Source organism: Corvus cornix, chromosome 1A (genome assembly GCF_000738735.6).
Source record: "Corvus cornix cornix isolate S_Up_H32 chromosome 1A, ASM73873v5, whole genome shotgun sequence".
Lineage (NCBI taxonomy): Eukaryota > Metazoa > Chordata > Aves > Passeriformes > Corvidae > Corvus > Corvus cornix.
This window is the reverse complement of record NC_047057.1, coordinates 6,358,760-6,375,864: the sequence shown is the minus strand read 5'-3', so window position 1 is coordinate 6,375,864 and position 17,105 is coordinate 6,358,760. Positions and strand designations below refer to the sequence as shown.

At 45.3% G+C, this 17,105-nt stretch overlaps 1 protein-coding gene across 6 annotated transcripts in view; it reads left to right on the top strand.

The window, feature by feature from the left end:
* Positions 1 to 17,105, top strand: part of FRMD4A (FERM domain containing 4A) — a 359,217-nt gene that overhangs the window by 151,660 nt on the left and 190,452 nt on the right. For 2 of the 6 annotated variants that reach the window (XM_039570492.1, XM_039570494.1), the window contains exon 1: positions 9,759 to 9,866. The exons of the other annotated variants lie outside the window; for them this stretch is intronic. In XM_039570492.1, coding sequence (XP_039426426.1) covers positions 9,774 to 9,866 — 93 coding nt within the window. In that variant the 5' untranslated portion in view covers positions 9,759 to 9,773. Of the gene's footprint in view, positions 1 to 9,758; positions 9,867 to 17,105 lie in introns of those variants that run through there. 6 annotated transcript variants of the gene reach the window in all.

The window sequence follows — 17,105 nt, the reverse complement described above, 5'->3', positions numbered from 1 at the left end:
TAACACACCTTAATGTAATTTGGCTTCCAAGTAATGCAGACTGAAGAAAAACTATAGGGTTGGGCCATTTTTTTCTCTGGACAAGGTTTTTTAACTAAATTCTCCTGCAGGAAACTCACCTGGAGTGAAGTCAGCAGTTTTGCAGAGATGATGGCAAGCCTTGCCAGCAGATAAGTCAAACACTTCCTCTGGAAAGCTAGTATTACATGAGAACACTTTTTAAAATATTCTTTCATTTTGCGGAGACCAGAGATTTGCATCTACATGGCACGAGCTGCCACTTCCTTCCAGGACGTGGTGTTCTCCCCGCATTGTCATCCCGCTATCAGAGAAGCAGCTGGTGCTGCACTGACACTTCCTTTCCCCTGTTTCCAAAGGGCACTGGAGAGCTTTGCTGGGCTGTATGAGATGAGATAAAAGGGAAGAGTCTGACATGACATTTCATAATTAGCTGTCATCACTGGCGGGCTGCTTCCGAGCCGCTTGATGAGCTGGGACTTGGCTGTCTGGACAAGCTGGACAGGGAGACAGGGACCAAAGGAGGGGGGCGGTGCAGGGACAAGCTCAGCAGGTCCCTCGGGTGTGCTACAGGGAAAAGGAAATCTGGGTATGAAATGCAGGCTCTGAATCCTTGTTTCACAGCTTGCAAAAGGCATCCCTGAGCTAAACCCTCCTTGCCTCTGGACACGCTAATTATTCTTGTGCAGTCTGTGAAAGAAGACCTTTGAGGTAAACCTCAGGATCAACCTTGCTGCCTTCCAAGCCTTGCCTTAGGCACAGGTTGAGCGAACCTCCGGGATATATCATGCCCAGCATGCATGGGGCACTTTGCATGGGATGTCTGGAAGGGGTTGGAAGTAAGAAGGCTTGTGGAGCCTACCCCACTGAGGAATGCTTTTCCTTACATTATGGATGTGGATTTAGACCTGCTAAAAAATAAACTTTCAAGTGAACAGGGTAAGGGATATTGATCCTGTTAAGAAAGTGAGCCTGAAGTAGTCAAACATCCTCTGGCCTCAAAAAGGAGACTGAATTCTGAGGATAGGCATGATGGAGCTGTAGTGGATGTCCCGAGAGAAAAATACCCCTTCAGACGAAGTCTTTAAACCATGAGCCCACTCCAGATACCACCTAGAAGACAACAGGCAATTTATCTCTAGTGGTTCTTGGGGTCTTAGACCCCATCCAAACACATCCTGTCGAATCCACTGTACACTCCCTAGCTCCTTCTACATTCCTACAAACATCAATTTCCACAGCTGGCTCCTCAGGCTTCCTCCCGCCACGCTCCACAGAAAATATATACTAATGTGTATATGCATACACATGTATATATAAAAATGTTTCAAATATATTTTTGAATATCTATATATATATATATCATATACATGTATGTATATGAGACTATCTGATGAAATTGTGAGGGCTTTCTGGCATGGAGAGGAGCTGTGATTGCTTTGCCCTAGGTGGATGTAGCAATCCAGATTTGCCATGCTCCAGCCTCCTCCTCCACCACCCAGAGAAACAGCTGCTCTTCTCCCTCCCCATTGTCAGGTCCTGTCAGAGTTAACACCAAAATATCAAGGCCATGAAACTCACACAGAGGAAATCACCTGGGATGAAGTGGAATCAAGATCTGAGTCAAACTCCTGTCTCGTGACAGATATAAAGCTGGATATTTGAACGAGAGGGACTCAAACACTAAGACTGAAAAGTCTGAAATGAGGTTCAGGTCCCTTGGCCATGGCACCACAGGAGTCAGAGTTCCCTGGTAGGCTTTGGCAGTGGGGATGGCACTGAGGTGGACAAGGCCATCATGTCCCAGTAAGGATTTGGAGTGGTAGCTACCAATACCCACATATTCCAGCTCTTAAAACTAAGCTGGGAAGAGAGGGGCATTTATCTGGCCTGGCTTTTTATTAGTAATAGTGAAACAACAATAAAATCCGCACTGATAATTTTTTATGTTACAGATAGAGAAGCTGAGACAGAGGAACATGGAGCCATTTAAGCAGCGTTCTCCCCCATCTTCTCACTTAGAAAGGAGTAGAAATACAACTTCCAGAAGCCCAGTTTGGTGATTTTTTCCCTCCAGAGAAGTCCACACAATCGCAGAATAATCCAACCATGAGTGTCTCACAGATCTCTGATGCCAAGGATGAAGTGTGACTTTGGACCTAGTCCTAGTATGCTCTAACATAGATAGCTGTGAAATTTGTCCATTCTTTGTGCAATTACACCATTAACCTTCCTATTTTCTCATGCCATCAACACTAGTAAACAGTAGCCATCCTTACATCTGGAAGTGAGGACAATCTGGAGACAGAAGGGGTGCAGGAAGATGGTTTTGATGAACTTTCTTCAACCACCATTTGCACTGTGAGCCATGCACACAGCAGTCCCTCCCTGCCATAGTCAAACATTCTTGCAGTTGCTATCGACTCCTGGTGCCTGTGTTACGTTTTTCTTAATAACCATTGCAATAATAAGACATTATCAACATGTAAAGTGATCCATTAACCTCTACAGCAGCAATAAATTGTGTGGCTTTGCCAGTGCCAGGGCTTGCTAATTGAAGAGCAAGAAGCGAGTTTGTACCCAGAGCAGTCACAAATCATACATAATGCAGAAGTGTGGGTGCTAACCTCACCCCCTGCAATATAATGGCTATTTCTGTGTGTTTATTTATCTGAGAAATTGGCTCTTTGAAGCAGCTCCTAATGAGTTTCTCTCTGGTAACAACAGCATCCCCCAGTTTTTCCTCAGCATCCAGTTTGCAAGAGATTTAAAGCTTCACCCTCTACCACTGGAGTCAGCATGAGTTATGCCAGTGCAGAGGATAGAAGCAGAATCAGGCCCCTTGACCTGCAGTAAAAGCTGAGGTTGCTTAGCAGGATTGTGCCATTAAAGAGATCTAATTAGGTCGTTTGCCTCAGGTTTTGTTTAGACACTTCTGAAAGTGAGAAATGAAAAATAATCATACCAGGTCTTCCCAGTGAATTATATAGTTCAGCATCGTGTTTTGACCAGCAAATAGCATCAGGTCCCTACAGAGAGCTCTAAAAGAGGGTAAATGCATAACCTCAATCCCCACAGTTACCTTCCAACCACCAGTTCTTTGCACTCAAGGGTTTCGCAACCTAGAAGTGGCACCTTCAAATTTAGCAGCCTACAGTAGATGTTGTTTTATGAATTTGTTGAGTCATTTTTTGAGCCTGGCCCAGGAATCTGAGTTGCCAGGCACAGCTGCCATGGACAGTCCTGGAGCAGAAGAAAAGCCATAGTGCTGTGCTGCAGCCCTCCACACAGTGCCATCAGCTGCAGAGAACTCCCATCTCACTCCCATGACCCTCAGAGAGCCTTTGTGCAACAGAAGAGCTCTGTGGAGCAGCCTAGGTTTGGTCAACCATGCTGAACAACACACAGACACGAGACAGTGAGAATGAAGAGCTGGGAGCGTGAATGCCAAAAGGGATGTTAGCAAACACAAGGTAATTAAATACAGCTACCAAGGGATGCAGGAGAACCTCAGAGCTGGCGAGGCACACCACGAGTGGCCAGTTGTCATGTTTGTTTTGTAATCGGTGGGGAGACATTGACACTTTCAGGTACCATTCAACCCCCACTAGAGCAGGCAGCTGAAGCAGGTCTGGTGCCTCAAAACTTGAAAGTGCCCATTTCCTTCCAGCTATGACAAAAGGAGTCCAGGTGACAAGCTCACATAAAGGGACCAAAGTTAGGAGAGGTAAGTGCCACTTCAGGTGTCTCCTACAACAGAGGTAGGGTGTTGTATGAATAGTAGGAATTACAGGAAGAGACTCCAGGAGTTCAAGAGTGAAGATCCAGAGAGTCAAACTTTTCACATTTTTTCATCTGTTCAGAAAATACGCACAAAACACAACCAAGCTGGCTTTGTGTTTTGCCAGTGTTAGCCGTTCCTCTTTCAGCTTTATGCAGTTTTCTCCTCACTTGGAGAAAAGCCATCATTATTCCATGCCTGCAAGACCTCAGCTACAAAACATAATTTGCCTGAGAAGCTGTTTACCAAGTCTGGCAAAGCTTAAAAAAACCCCTGGTAACATCTCTCAGGGGTCTTCTACTTCCCCTCCTTCTTGAGGGACATGTTGGTCTCGCTGCTATTCATGCAGCTTTCTCTTGGGGCAACATAACTCTCTCTCCTTCCCTCACAGACACATATGCTTTCCCACAATATATTATGATTAATCAAAGCAGTGTAACAAGGATGAAGTTTTAAAAGAGAGAAAATTGCACAGAACAAAGAAGCATTTATCTTCGCAGTGTTTGACATAGTCCATATGTCACATATCCTGTTTAAGGCTTAAATCGAGCTCAAGGCTGAATACCTTCCATGCCGTGCTGAGCAAACCCCTACTTCTTCAGGAATTGAAGCAAATCAGCAGCGCTGAGAATTCCCTGGGAATCGCCTGCTCACATTTTAAGATTTGATACTGAAATGCACCAAATATTCACACATTCCTTGCAGTCACCAGGATTTGCAAAGGCTTTAGACCAGACCCCCAGTAGAAATACTGTGTAGTCATCCGCCAGCTAAGAACATGCCTGCTATTGTGTGCATCACACCCCGCCTCTGCTGCACAGCCACCATGTGGGAATGTGCTATTGTTGCCAATATCTCCTCCTTTGTTTATACTAGCCCTGGAAGTCAGAGGTGGCCCCTTCGATCCCTCCGTGATGTTTACAGGGGCGTGTCTCCAGGGCAATGGGGTCAGGCGAGTTCCCTCCCTAATTAATTGCTGTCTCTCTGAGTTATGTGGGAAAAGAGCTGACCTGCCAGCACACTAAAACCCAAGGGAAATGTCCTTCCATCTAGCAGAGGCCCTGCTTGCTATCTGCTGCTGTTCTGGACAGGGTTTTCCAGGAGCCCATCTGCCTGGATGCTCAGAGACTGGGACCACTTTCCTCAGCAAGGACCGCAGAGAGGTCGGAGGATGCAGAGGAGAACTGGAGGCTGCTCTGGGAAAGCCTGCCTGGTGCCAGGAGGGCAAGAGGAAGGGTGCAGGTTGCTCTGTCCTCTTTCCTGAAGATATTTCCTGGGGTCTCTGTGCCATGATTTTCAGTAGGGGCTGTGCCGAGAACTTGCTGGTTTGGTGGACACAGCAGCTGATGGGTCTAAGTGCTTGGCTAGGTGCAGGCTCAGCAGGTGACATCCTGGGCTTCACGGTCCTCTCTGGCAGCCATTCCCCATGAACACCCAGGGCTGAGGTACACAAAGCAACTGATGAGCAACCGTGTGGATATTTACAAATGAGGACATTTAGGAACACCTGACATGACATTCTGTGTCAACCTACAGCAATGTGCATCAGATAGGAGCTTCTGTGAGTCCAGAAAGGCTTGGTTCTGGGTTTCTGATTAGGCTTATGCTAGTCAGACCCACTAACATATCTATGAACTGTAGATGGCTAACCAACCACGCTGCAGCATGATGTAAATTTGTGACAGAAGCCCAAATTTCTCATTGCTACACCCCATGGTCTTTGTTGGTACAAGTGATGGACATGCTGCACGTGCAGCCCAACACCACACTGATCACTGCATAAACCACAGCACCAAAACAGAATGAAACAAAGTACAAATCTCTGTTCAAGTGTGGGACCGACCTTCATATTCAGCCTGGGTAGTTGCACTCAGCAAAGGCACTCCCACGCACTGCTTGCCCAGGAGAAACAGGGACAGGATGGTGCATGTGGCCCCTGATGTGACACAGCCCTGCCACACACAGGGGAAGCCCCCAGGCCTTCTGTGACTGGGGACCACAAACAGCCTCTCTCTCTCACCCCTGCAAGCTGCTGGGTTATTGCCAGCTCTGATGGAAAGGACTCATATGGGAATGGAGCTGCGCCCGGTGTGTTTTCCCACATCCCTCCCCAGGCTAGAGTGATCATAACATTTATCTATAAAACACCATGTAAGACTGGAAAATTGTTTTGCTTTTTTTAAATCAAAAGCAAGCTGGATTTGCAATGACAACTTCTGCACATCTTTCACTCCCAACAAGACAATTTGCTTTGCAGTCTGATTGTGAGTGCAATAAAATATAAGCTAAGTCACTGTAGGGTTTGCAGCCCCAGAGCTCTGGGGAAGCTCTGTTCTCATATTTCCAACAAAATAGCTAGGGAGGATTGTTACAGTGGGAAGTAAGAAATCCCACAAAGATTAATAGGAGCTGCTAAAGAACTCAAATAGAAGTGGTTTCCCTATCAGGACTCCAGGGAAAAATTTGGCTTTGCTACCGACAGACCATAGATATCATCCAGGGTGGAAAATACTCCCAGGAGCTGCAAATTATCCTTATTTTCCCCTCAATCTGTTGCCATACTTGTGTCTTCATGGAATACCAAACTTAAGTGGATTTTTCTGTACCGAGTGACTTTTCAATTTTACAGTACAATGTCTTATTGATAGATCTGATAGATACCACTCACTGCATGTCAGTCTGTGCCACTGCTGTCACTGGTTTCCATTCACTGATCTCTGCTGGGAGTACTCTGACTTGAAACTTGACTCCTGTGTTGCAAATATAAGACACGCTTTGCAGCAGTAAATGATTCCTCTCTCCTTTTCATTAAAGACCAAAAGAGAAATCTAGTCCAAATAGCAATCCATTGGATATACTTTCCTCTGATGCATTGTTACCACAAACCACTGTTCCTGGCAGCTTGCAACTAGTACTGAAAAGCATCCACTGCTTTAAAGAGCTTTGTCTTTCAGCAGTTAGTAAATACAGAAGTGTGTCCCTTCTGAGGGTCTGTGGGGACAAGGACAGGATGTTCCCTTAGAATATTTGGGGGTTTATTTCCTACTGTGCTGTTCAGTTGGAGATTGTCTCTGCAGACAATGCAGTTAAATGAAGCCTCAGTGATGAGCCTGGTGATCTTAATCTACATCTGCAGCCACCTAAATGGGAAAGGGGGCTCTCCAGAGGAAAATTCAGAATCTGATGGGCTGAAGTACTCTTGGATGTGCTTATGACTGTCACGAACACCCAAATCACCCTCTGGGAACAACTAGAAAAACGCTCATGGGAGCATGTTTTACATTACCTACCTGTAGGCAGCCTATCAAATGAATTCTAGTAGACTGCCCTATACAGTTGCCTACTAATATGCTTTGAACAAAAGCTATAAAGCCAGCATCTCATCATCCTGGGTGGTTTCCACAGTCCTGATGATTAAGATTTGGCCTCCTGTCTCCAGATTCATACCACCTGGGAAATGAGGAATGAGGCAGAAGAAAGTGTCATAGTGGGTCCAGGTCTGCAGATTTACATGGGGGGTTCCTGGAGAGTTGTGTCTGGGGTGCAGCACAGTGAGGGAGCAAGGAGTCAGGCCCAGTGGGATATACAGGGATGTTACTGGAGCTGGTTCCAATAACATGCGAATTGATGGGTTTCTTCTACTTTTCACATGTGCAAGTGGTTTCCTGTAAGGAATATTTTTATTATTATTCAGCTGCCTTGAGCAACACACAGATTTGCATTTCATTGGCAAGACCTAAAAATCCAGGCAAAAAAAAAAGTGATTTGTGCAAATGACTGAACGAATGCTCCCCTTTCCCCTATGGAGATAATCAGTGTGTGGTGTTTCATGCTGGTACCAGTGGACTGTCTGTGCCTGCTCCCGGGGCCTGATGGCTTACAGACACATCTCCATGTGTGTGATGGCTCTTTGTCCCCTCTAGTGGATAAATTTCTATCTACAGAACTGTTTTTTCCATGAGCTGGACCTGCAGGAAGGAGAATATGCTTGCAGGAATATGAGAGCTCCCGGGGTAGGCGGCTGGTGTGGGCAGGAGCCCCACCCAGGGCTTCGGATCAGGTGAGCAGGGACATCTTTGCTACTCTGCTCTTGTATGAAACATTCACCCCCAAGGTCCTGACTCAGGCATGACTCAGCTTTTATTCAGGAAAAGCTCCCAGCAAGGCTGATTGCTGCCACCTTTGCCCTCTTTCTCCAGCAGTTTTTCCCCAGGGGCTCTGCTGATGCAGGCAAAGGTTCCCCGTGGAAAATGCCAACCACTTCATACTTGAAAAAAGAGGTAGGCAGGCTGTGAGATAGCAGGGGGGGCATGAACAGTCATAAAAAAATCCCGCAACAAGCAAAGACCCTAACTGTACACACATTCCACATAAAGAACCTATATAAGTCAGTCATACTTAAGATGTTTCCATCTTTTCCTGTCTCTTTCACTCTCTTTGGCAAGAGACATATGGAACTAATTATGAACAAAGGCCAATTGTTTTAATATTTAGAGTTTCCCACATCAAGCTGCAGGTTTTTTTTCTTTGACTGGTTTTAATGCATGTGCATATGCTGAGCAGATACAGAGTTTCTCTTTTTTATTTGAAATGTTTGCTTTAATGTCATGTCCCTAACACCTTTATCCCAGCTTTTGGACTTGGATCAAAACAAAGTATTTTTAGTTTTGCATTAAAATGAGAACAATACATGGAGGAAGGGATTGGCTCTCCAACTCGACAGATTTTTGCTCTCCCAGCTAGACTGCTTCAAGGAAAAGAACATGGGCCAACATCTTTTCCATTTTACTGGGCAAATTCAGAGTACCATTAAGGAATTTCTGGGTTGACAAGCTCCCACCTTGCACACATTAACTCTAAACTGCATGTGGACCAATTCCTCTAGCAGAGCATGGAAATGAACACAGTGTCCAAAACACTTTCTTTCAAAGGCACAGGATTATACCTGGCTGCTTTAGGACAACTCCTGGTGATATAGACAGACTGTGGGAAGGGGAAGTATTTTTCCCCTTTCCAGAGCATGTGTGTACAATTTAGAGTGTAAATAAATTTTCAAATTTTTCTTCCAGAGAAAGAAAACACCATCCTCTCCTAGCCTCTTAAGTGGTTTTGTAAGAGAAAAAAAAAGAGGTAGACATTGAGAGTGACTTTGTGAAGTAACACTTCACAATTACAGACTGTAACATAACCATTTTTGTAAGTGGGTAACACACAGAGGCTGCAGGCATCACCCATCAGGCTTTCACTGATGTGGATATGTACGGATGTGAGTGTGAGTGGTACTGTCTGTTCTCTGTCCTGATGCATGTGCTGCTCTGTGCCACACAGACCCTGGATCCCTGAGCGCTCAGTTCAGCTGAGCAGCCCAGAGGAGATGCCCGAGCCCTCTGCTCTGGCTGTGTGCTTTCCAACATCTAGGAGAGAGGAATATCTGAACCCAGGAATTAACATTAATCTCTGCACCAGATGGTGATACACCAGATATTCTTTTTAAGGTGAACATGTGATCTACTGTACAGCAAACCAGAGGGGTCTGCAGTCACATGGCAAAACGTATAATAACTCAGATAGAGCTTTGATTAGACAACTGACCTGGTTACCATCTGTAGCAACAAGAAGCGGGCTTGACGTTTTTGGAACATTCTCCCCAGAAGCTTAATTCTTCCACCTCTATGGCACAGCAATCCTGCTGAGCAAACTACACCGAGAAACAGAAGGAAACTAAAGATATGCTGCTTGAAGCATGTTGTTAAGGTTACAAGGCTTGGGGTTTCCTTTTTTTATTTATTTTTTCCCCATTTCCCCCCTCCTTCTTTCAAACAAGCCACATCTTGACTCATATGGTCTGATGTGAAAACCCACTCAGCTATTTGATAGTTGGGAAATCTAGATGAGACTGTAAGTTATTTCAAGGGAAGCCTGTGTGTGCTGTGAACTCTCTCTCTCTCACACACACACGGGTTAGCTCTGCACTATGGTAGTACAGTCAGCTGTGACTCCGGGTAGGACCCGAAGACTTTTATTCAAAATACCATATGGATCACTGAGGAGACGCAGTGTGGAAAGGGTAAGCCATGATTTCTTTGTCCTGAATGCATGCCCAGAGGATGAGGAGGGTGTCATTTGATAGCAGTTTTCTGCCCTGTTAGCAGTCAGAACTAATAGGGATTATGTCATGGTGTGAAGAAATTACCAGTGGTGTGTGCCATGGTAGGAATTACTGTTGGTGGGACCTGCGTGCTGATGAATGGGAGTTAATATTTGTCAGAGGCTGTGTGGTAACTTACAGTGGAAATTGGTGCCAGAAGGAACTGTAAGATAACATACAACAAATGTAACTAGTTAAAGGCTCTGTGGCAATAGTTGGGGGTAATAATTTCGGAAAAAAAAATAGTTTCAAATAATCAGTACTCACTGAGAGAGCATGATGGCATATGGCAGCACCAACATAATAAAAGTAATAATAATAATAATAATAATAATAAATGTCAAATAATGAACACCAGAGGAAAGCTCAGGGTGGTGTGGAAGGGCTCTGTGTAAGTGAGCACAGATGGAGATGCCCACTGGTGTCTGTCCCAGCTGAGATGTGCAGTGAGCACTGGTGGCAATGAGGGCTCTGCAGTGCACAGAGTCTCTCTAATCAGTGCCAGCTGAAGTGACACCACAGGATAGCCCTGGATAGCCAAGGCAATGCTTCTGCTTTCATGCTGCAGCAGGAATAGCAGGGGGTCCTGGGGAAACTGCAATAGTGTTGTTAATTACTTGGAAGCACATCACCCTAGCAGCAGTGCCCAGGGAACCAGGTAGTCCTGGCACTTGGAAGATTGATGGGCAGGCAAAGAAGCGGTGGCTGGGACAGGGGGCTCAGCTCACAGCGTGCTGGACACCCACAGAGTGCTCACTGAACACCCATCTGGCACACACCAGGTGCTTTCAGGCTGCCTTTGCCTGGTGTGCTGCCTCTGACAGAGCTGGCAGGGGCAGCACAGCCCTCCAGAGCACAGGGACACTTTGCACAAACACTCATATCCCAGCTTGTCACTACTGATATCTCCTGAAACAGTGGTCGGCTCAAGGGAACAGGCACCCTCTGCTCATTCCTGTCCTCAGGGGATTTGGGTTGAGTGCCCCACAGGTGGGCAAGGGGTGCTGCACTCACTGGTGGCTAGTGTAGAAGTTCTACAAGCCCAGAGTGGCTCAGAGTTGGTCTTTTCACCCAGGAGAGAGGAAAACCTTTGCTTGAGTCATCTGTTTTGCTGAAAAGCAGTCTGGCTGCAGCGGAAGCCACCTGTGAGTTTACTTCAAGTCTGTTGCACTCAAAAAAAGAAAAAATCTTCTTTTGTACATTTCAAACCAATTTTTTCTGCATTTTTCTTTCAAAAAGAGTGTAATTTCATTTAGACAAATTCCTTCATTTTCTTAAGGAATACGAGAAAAATCACAAAAATTAAAAGCTGTTCAAAAAATGTTTGGGTTAAACACAAAACCTTTTTGTTGTTTGTTTTCTTTCTCCTCCATTTGGCAGAAGAGAAAGCAGAATAACTTTGTGTCAACCTGAAAAATATTTCCTTTGCCTTTCCAGTCCGTCAAGCAAACCAAAGATAATCAATTATTCACACAGCTTTGGTCTGCTATTGTTTGATTGTGGATTGTTGTTTTGGAGAGCATTCAGAAATGTCCCTCCTGGTAAATTTGGGCTTTGCAGTTCAAGATGCTGGTTCTGAGAGGGGCCCAGGGCAGACAGCCCTGATGCCTTAACCTGCCTTGGTTCAGGTTTTGTTTGTCCCTGTTCCCTGCCTGGCACTGCTGCTGCTGGACCAGGGTTGGAATCTGGTGGTTTGCAGCTGCTCTTGAGAGTGTGGGGAGGCAGAGTGTGGTGTCCCCTTCCAAGGTGGCTTCCTGCAAGGTGGCAGATGATTTTTCATCCAGACTGAGCTCTCGGCTGCTGCAGGGCCACTGTCCTCTGCTGCTAATGGCCACAGGGGGTCCCTCCCTATCTGGAGAGGCTCATGATTTTATGCAGACTTTGCCTGAGGCTGAGTAGTCTAGAGACAAATCATTAAACTGTAGAATGTTTGGGTTGGAAGGGCCCTTAGAGATCACCTCATTCTGACCCCCTCCACCACGGGCAGGATGCCACAAACTACATCAGTTTTTTCAGGACCCCATGCAACCTGGCCCTGGACACTTCCAGGGATGAGGCATCCACAACTTCTCTGGGCAACCTGTGCCAGTGCCTCACCAACCTCACAGTAAAGAATCCTTTCCTAACATCTAATTTAAATCTCTTCTCTTTTAATTTAAAACCATTCTGCCTTTTTCTGTCACTATTTGAGAGACATACCACAGTGCAAAAAATGTGAGCTCACTCTCCTTCGTGCATGCACACATCCCCTTTGGAAATATGTTATCCATACTGACCTGCCTGAGCAACAGCTGCCTGAGTCTTTGCTTTGCTCTGTGCATTACTCCATGTGATGGAGAGGTGTAAAAACCAGCAGCACCCTCATAGGGTGTTTCCAGGATATTACCCCATGGCAGGGAGTAGGGCAGAGCACAGAAATGCCTTCAGAAGAAGGTGTTAGAGAATGTTAGTATTTATATAGGAGGCAAGAACAGCTGCATAAGGATGACCAGCGCTGCAGGGGCCTTAGCAGTGTGTACAGACTTAACAGCTCCACACACAGCCCAAGTGACACTGTCAGGGTGGTTGTGTTGTTTTATTTTCACTCACATCCACAGTTTATTTCTCTCCTTCCCACTTCTTGACCTAAGGTTGGGGTAGTTTAGGCTTCTCAGGCGAATGCTGGAGCCTTGCTGTGAGGGTTGCCAGAGAATTTGATGGGATGGCTTTTGCAACCACTTCTTTTTTGTCCTGTCTTTTCTGGTATTCTCTCTGCCTCATCACATAAGTGCCCCATCAGGCATTTGACCCATGAGGCTGTGGTCAGCCTGGCTGAAGGATGAATGGTGTTCTCTCTGCCTGGAACCTGCCCCCCACCAGCTAGAGCTGGCAGGGCAGATCCCCTGCACTTAGGGTCCTGAAGCCACACAAAATCTGTTTCTAAGCTCAGTCCACAAAATCCCACTGCAGCAGTGAAAGAGCCTGAAATACAGTCCTGAGTGAGCAGGTTTCACATGCAAAGACTGAGATGTGAGATCTGTGCAATGCACGGCACACACCCAGAAGAAGATAGGGCTTTACAAAGGCTACAAAGAGAAAAAGGGCAGTGCTAAATATTAGTAGGTATGACACAGAGACCACCAGACATGTCAGCTGAGGCAGAATTAAGCTTTGTGCTTTGCGCCACAGGGCACACCGGGAGCTGATGCCAGAACTGAGGCATGAGTTGGGTTCATCTAATTCAATGCCAATGTCTATGAGATGTTTCCATCCTGACCAGCACTTGGGGTGACGTTTGAGATCACTGCAAAGGCAGTAAAATACTGTGTGGGGATGAAAAGGAGGTGCCCTGAACTCACATTTGACTGATTTAATACCCCCTTAAACTGCAGCCAGCTCTACTTTAACCAGCAGATACACCTTGGTCAGAAGAGTACCCCCCCAAAAAAGCCCTACGAGACGTGAATCCCATCCATAACACAGCATTTCTCAACACAGAGCCCTCCCCACCAGATCTTCCTTCTCTGGGTCTTCTTCCCGCAGCATGTTAAACACGCAGTCCCTTCTCCCTTTGCGTTATTGATGTCAGACGGTTTATGCCTCCCAGCTACGTTTATTATATCCATGTGCTGTGGATGTGTGCGAGAGGAAGATGAATAGAGTCCTGCTAATGTCTAACAAATGCCTAGCACCATCCAGAGATCTCTTTTTGCTGTTTCAAGGCACTGGTAAGGAAGAGCACAATTTATTCCTTCTCTCAAGACCTCACTGGCTATTTTCCAGCCACAGGAATGTTTCTCACCACAAACACAAGGCATTGTTTTTTTGAGTTAGAAAGCCCACAGAAAGCATGCAGCTTTCTTGTATTAAAAAGGAAAAAGTCTGCCCTCTCTTCTGCCTTTGAGGCTCAAAGCCCGGCACTACAGAGACAGTGTAAAAAGGAAGGCCATCTCCAGGTGAAATGAAGTGCTGTAAGAAACTAATCAAGCTGGGAGAGGTCTGGCTGGAAAAGCCATTTTAAATTGGGTTTTGCAGTTTGTGCCCCAGCTTTAGGTCCCAGTCCTCAGCTATGGTAAATTAAAGGCCTTGTGCCCAGTTGTGTCAGTGGATGCTTGCAGCTCAGCAGGAATTTAGTCCAGATTGCTTTTTTATTTCTTGTGCTTCCAAAGATGGTAAGATTAAAAAATGCAGCCAAAGCCCCATGCCACAGCTCCACTGTCCATGACACAAATGTAAATCTCTACTAGCACGGAGCTGGGACTGCTATTTACCTATGACACTTCCTCTCTGAATGGATATCCATGAACACTCACTTGTATCATGACTTTAAAACACACCAGGCAGAGATAAATCCGTAAATGGATATTTATTGCCATAGAAAACAGATGGCAGAAGACAAAGCTCCCATGTTCTTATCCCAAGCTGCAAGCACGTTAAGAATGCAGCAGGAAACGTCATTCCTCCTATAAATAAATTTCTCTTGAGAAGAGAGAACCCAGGGCTGAAGAAAAAGTCAGTCTTTCTGCTCTGCAGGCCAAGTCTGAAGCAGGTTTTCCCACGCTACTCTGCAGCTTATGGCGACCTTTGCTTTTGGCAGGAGAGGAGATTGCCTCCAAGCGAACCCAGCAAAAGAGTTCCAATATGTCTTGCTACTGTACAAACCTACCAGCACTTTCATTATTCTGAGCTACTGATTTTCTTTCTCTAGTAGACAAAGCATAATTCAGCATTCAGCTTGTTACTAACAATTTTTCCAGCATGGATTCAAGAGCAGAGTGGTGGGAAACCTCTCACACTGAGGGCTACAGGGTCCAATGGGGTGGAACAGACAGACCTTGCAGCATCCATGGCAGAGTGATCCTGGCCCGTGGAACCCTTCGTGCAAACTCTGTGAGCGATAGTGTGAGCACTCACTCTGACACCATGACTGAGCAAGTGCTCCAAGGGAAGTTGATCTTTCCAGTTCACGCTATTTCCTTGAAATCTCTTACACTGGCATGCAGGTCCTGCAGCCCTTTGCTTAGCACCTTCACTGACAGTTTTTGGACAGGTCTCTTACCTTGACAGCATCACTACTAATCTGATAGACTGCCAAGGTGACAGCAGAGTTACTCAGATATCATAGATAACAAACAAACAGTAGATACTTGAGTGCAGAAGTTGCCAAAGACAGAAGAAAGACCTTGAAGCAAGGAATTCCTGTTGTCTTAGCTGTTTTCTCGAAGTTACTCAAGTCTCAAGGTGATGAAAAATTATTCACTGTCCCTATAGACAAATAATTGCATCCAAATAAAAAAAAAATTATTAAAAGGCTAATCTTAAGTAGCAAAGCTGTCACCTGTGTAATGCTCTGATATAATCACTTGTGACTGCCGAAACATCAATTTTATCTGCTTCATCTGCTTTATCTCTTCTGACCTGTTCACAAGTATTTTGGAGGAATTGGTTTAATTTGAACTCTACCTAGACAGATAAATGCTTAGTGCACCTCTCAGGTGTCTAGAAGTTATAATACTTAGTGACACTTCTAAAAGGTGTAACAAATCAAAACAGACTTCTCTGTGAAACGGATCAGGAGCTGTGCCAGACTTCATGCCCCCCAAATGCATGCAGGTTAACAGTACAAGAGGTAAGAGCATGGCAGAGGCTAATGGATAGTGACTGGTGAACTCTGAAGAATTTGGAACCAGGATACTGCTCAAATTGGCTTTCAAATGGTTGGAGCTTAACTGAATTATCGAGCGCTCTCAAAGCCTGGAGACCTCACGAGCAGAGGCTCTGCTTTGAAATTTCCAGCACTTCAGATTCTTATTTTGATGAGAAAATTAAAAGCTTTTTTCATTGCAAATTGGCATTTGTCATCTGCACATTGGCCAAACACTGGAGCAGAAAGGCCAGGGAGCAAAGCAAGGGCAGAGCTTCCCCAGGGACAGAGGCTGGGAGAGAGAGAAATGAGCCAAATGCTTTGCATTCGGGTGAAGGGAAGGGGGGAATCTTGTGAATCCAGTAATAAAAATTTAGGGGCATGAAAAGGCTCCTCTGGTTCATGGATCCTTTTGGCCAATAAGCCTGATCAAAGGGCTTTTTCAGGTAGCTGGTACCATGATCACATGCCCAGCAGCAGCCCCAAACTCAGGAGTTGTGATGGTTTAGTATCAGGTTTAGTTTCCCTCCATAGCCCAGAAGGCAAAAACTTACCACTCTAAAGTGGAGGCTCCTGGAAGGGCTTTTCAGTTCAGAGGTTGCGTTTCTTGCAAGGTCAGCCAGTGATAGATAATGCAAAGTGGCAGTTTGGGTGTTTGAAATACCTTCCAACCTGTCCCAACCTAAAGTCCTAGTCCTAACTTATCTTCTAGCCAAGACTTATCCCTGGAAGGGCTTAGACATGCCTTCAGGTGGGTTTTAAAATCCAGACATAGAAAGTCTTCAGACTTTATCAGTTCCTGATCGGTACAGGAGATTGATTGAATGTTGCTTCAACAATTTCCTGAACTGACAGCATCTTCAGACGTCAAGAAGTGCAAAGTATAGCACGTGCCTTTTTCTAGTTCTTAATTTCTTGATCAATCTTTTCATCCATTTAAGTCGGGATAATGTCAGTGTTTGAAAAAAAAATCAAAACGAAACAGTGGGTGAGCAGCAAATTTACACTTCATAGATTTTTTCCATTTTCACTCTAAAGCCTTCTTTGAGGCAGACCAGACACCAACACAAGCCTGTTAAACACCAGAAGTGACTTCAGTGAAGCTCACAAGCACCAGGGCCCCACCAGCCAGCCTGGTGGAAATCATGGAAAAGGCTGTTCTGACCAAAAGGGAATCTGTTGTGTAGGTAGTCAGTCACACAGTTCCTATTTTGCTGACTCAAGTTCAGAAAGTTGGATTGAGATTTCAAACACATTTCCAAACTCGTGGCCAAACTTTCCGTCTGAGCTTGGTTTATTTCCTGGTGAAGTATATATTATCCTCATTGTCTCAGTCATTTCTAATGGCTTGAAAGAAATGGTGATTTTTCATCCCACAAGAAAATGGATGTGAATGATTCTTACATTTTAATTGGTTTTTTTGTTGGGACCAAAGTTTCACGCTCTCCAAATTGCATAGGCAAGAAGTACAATTAGTCTCTGCTTCCCAAAGATTGCACATGAAAAGCTTCAGGAAAGACAATGGACTGCAAATG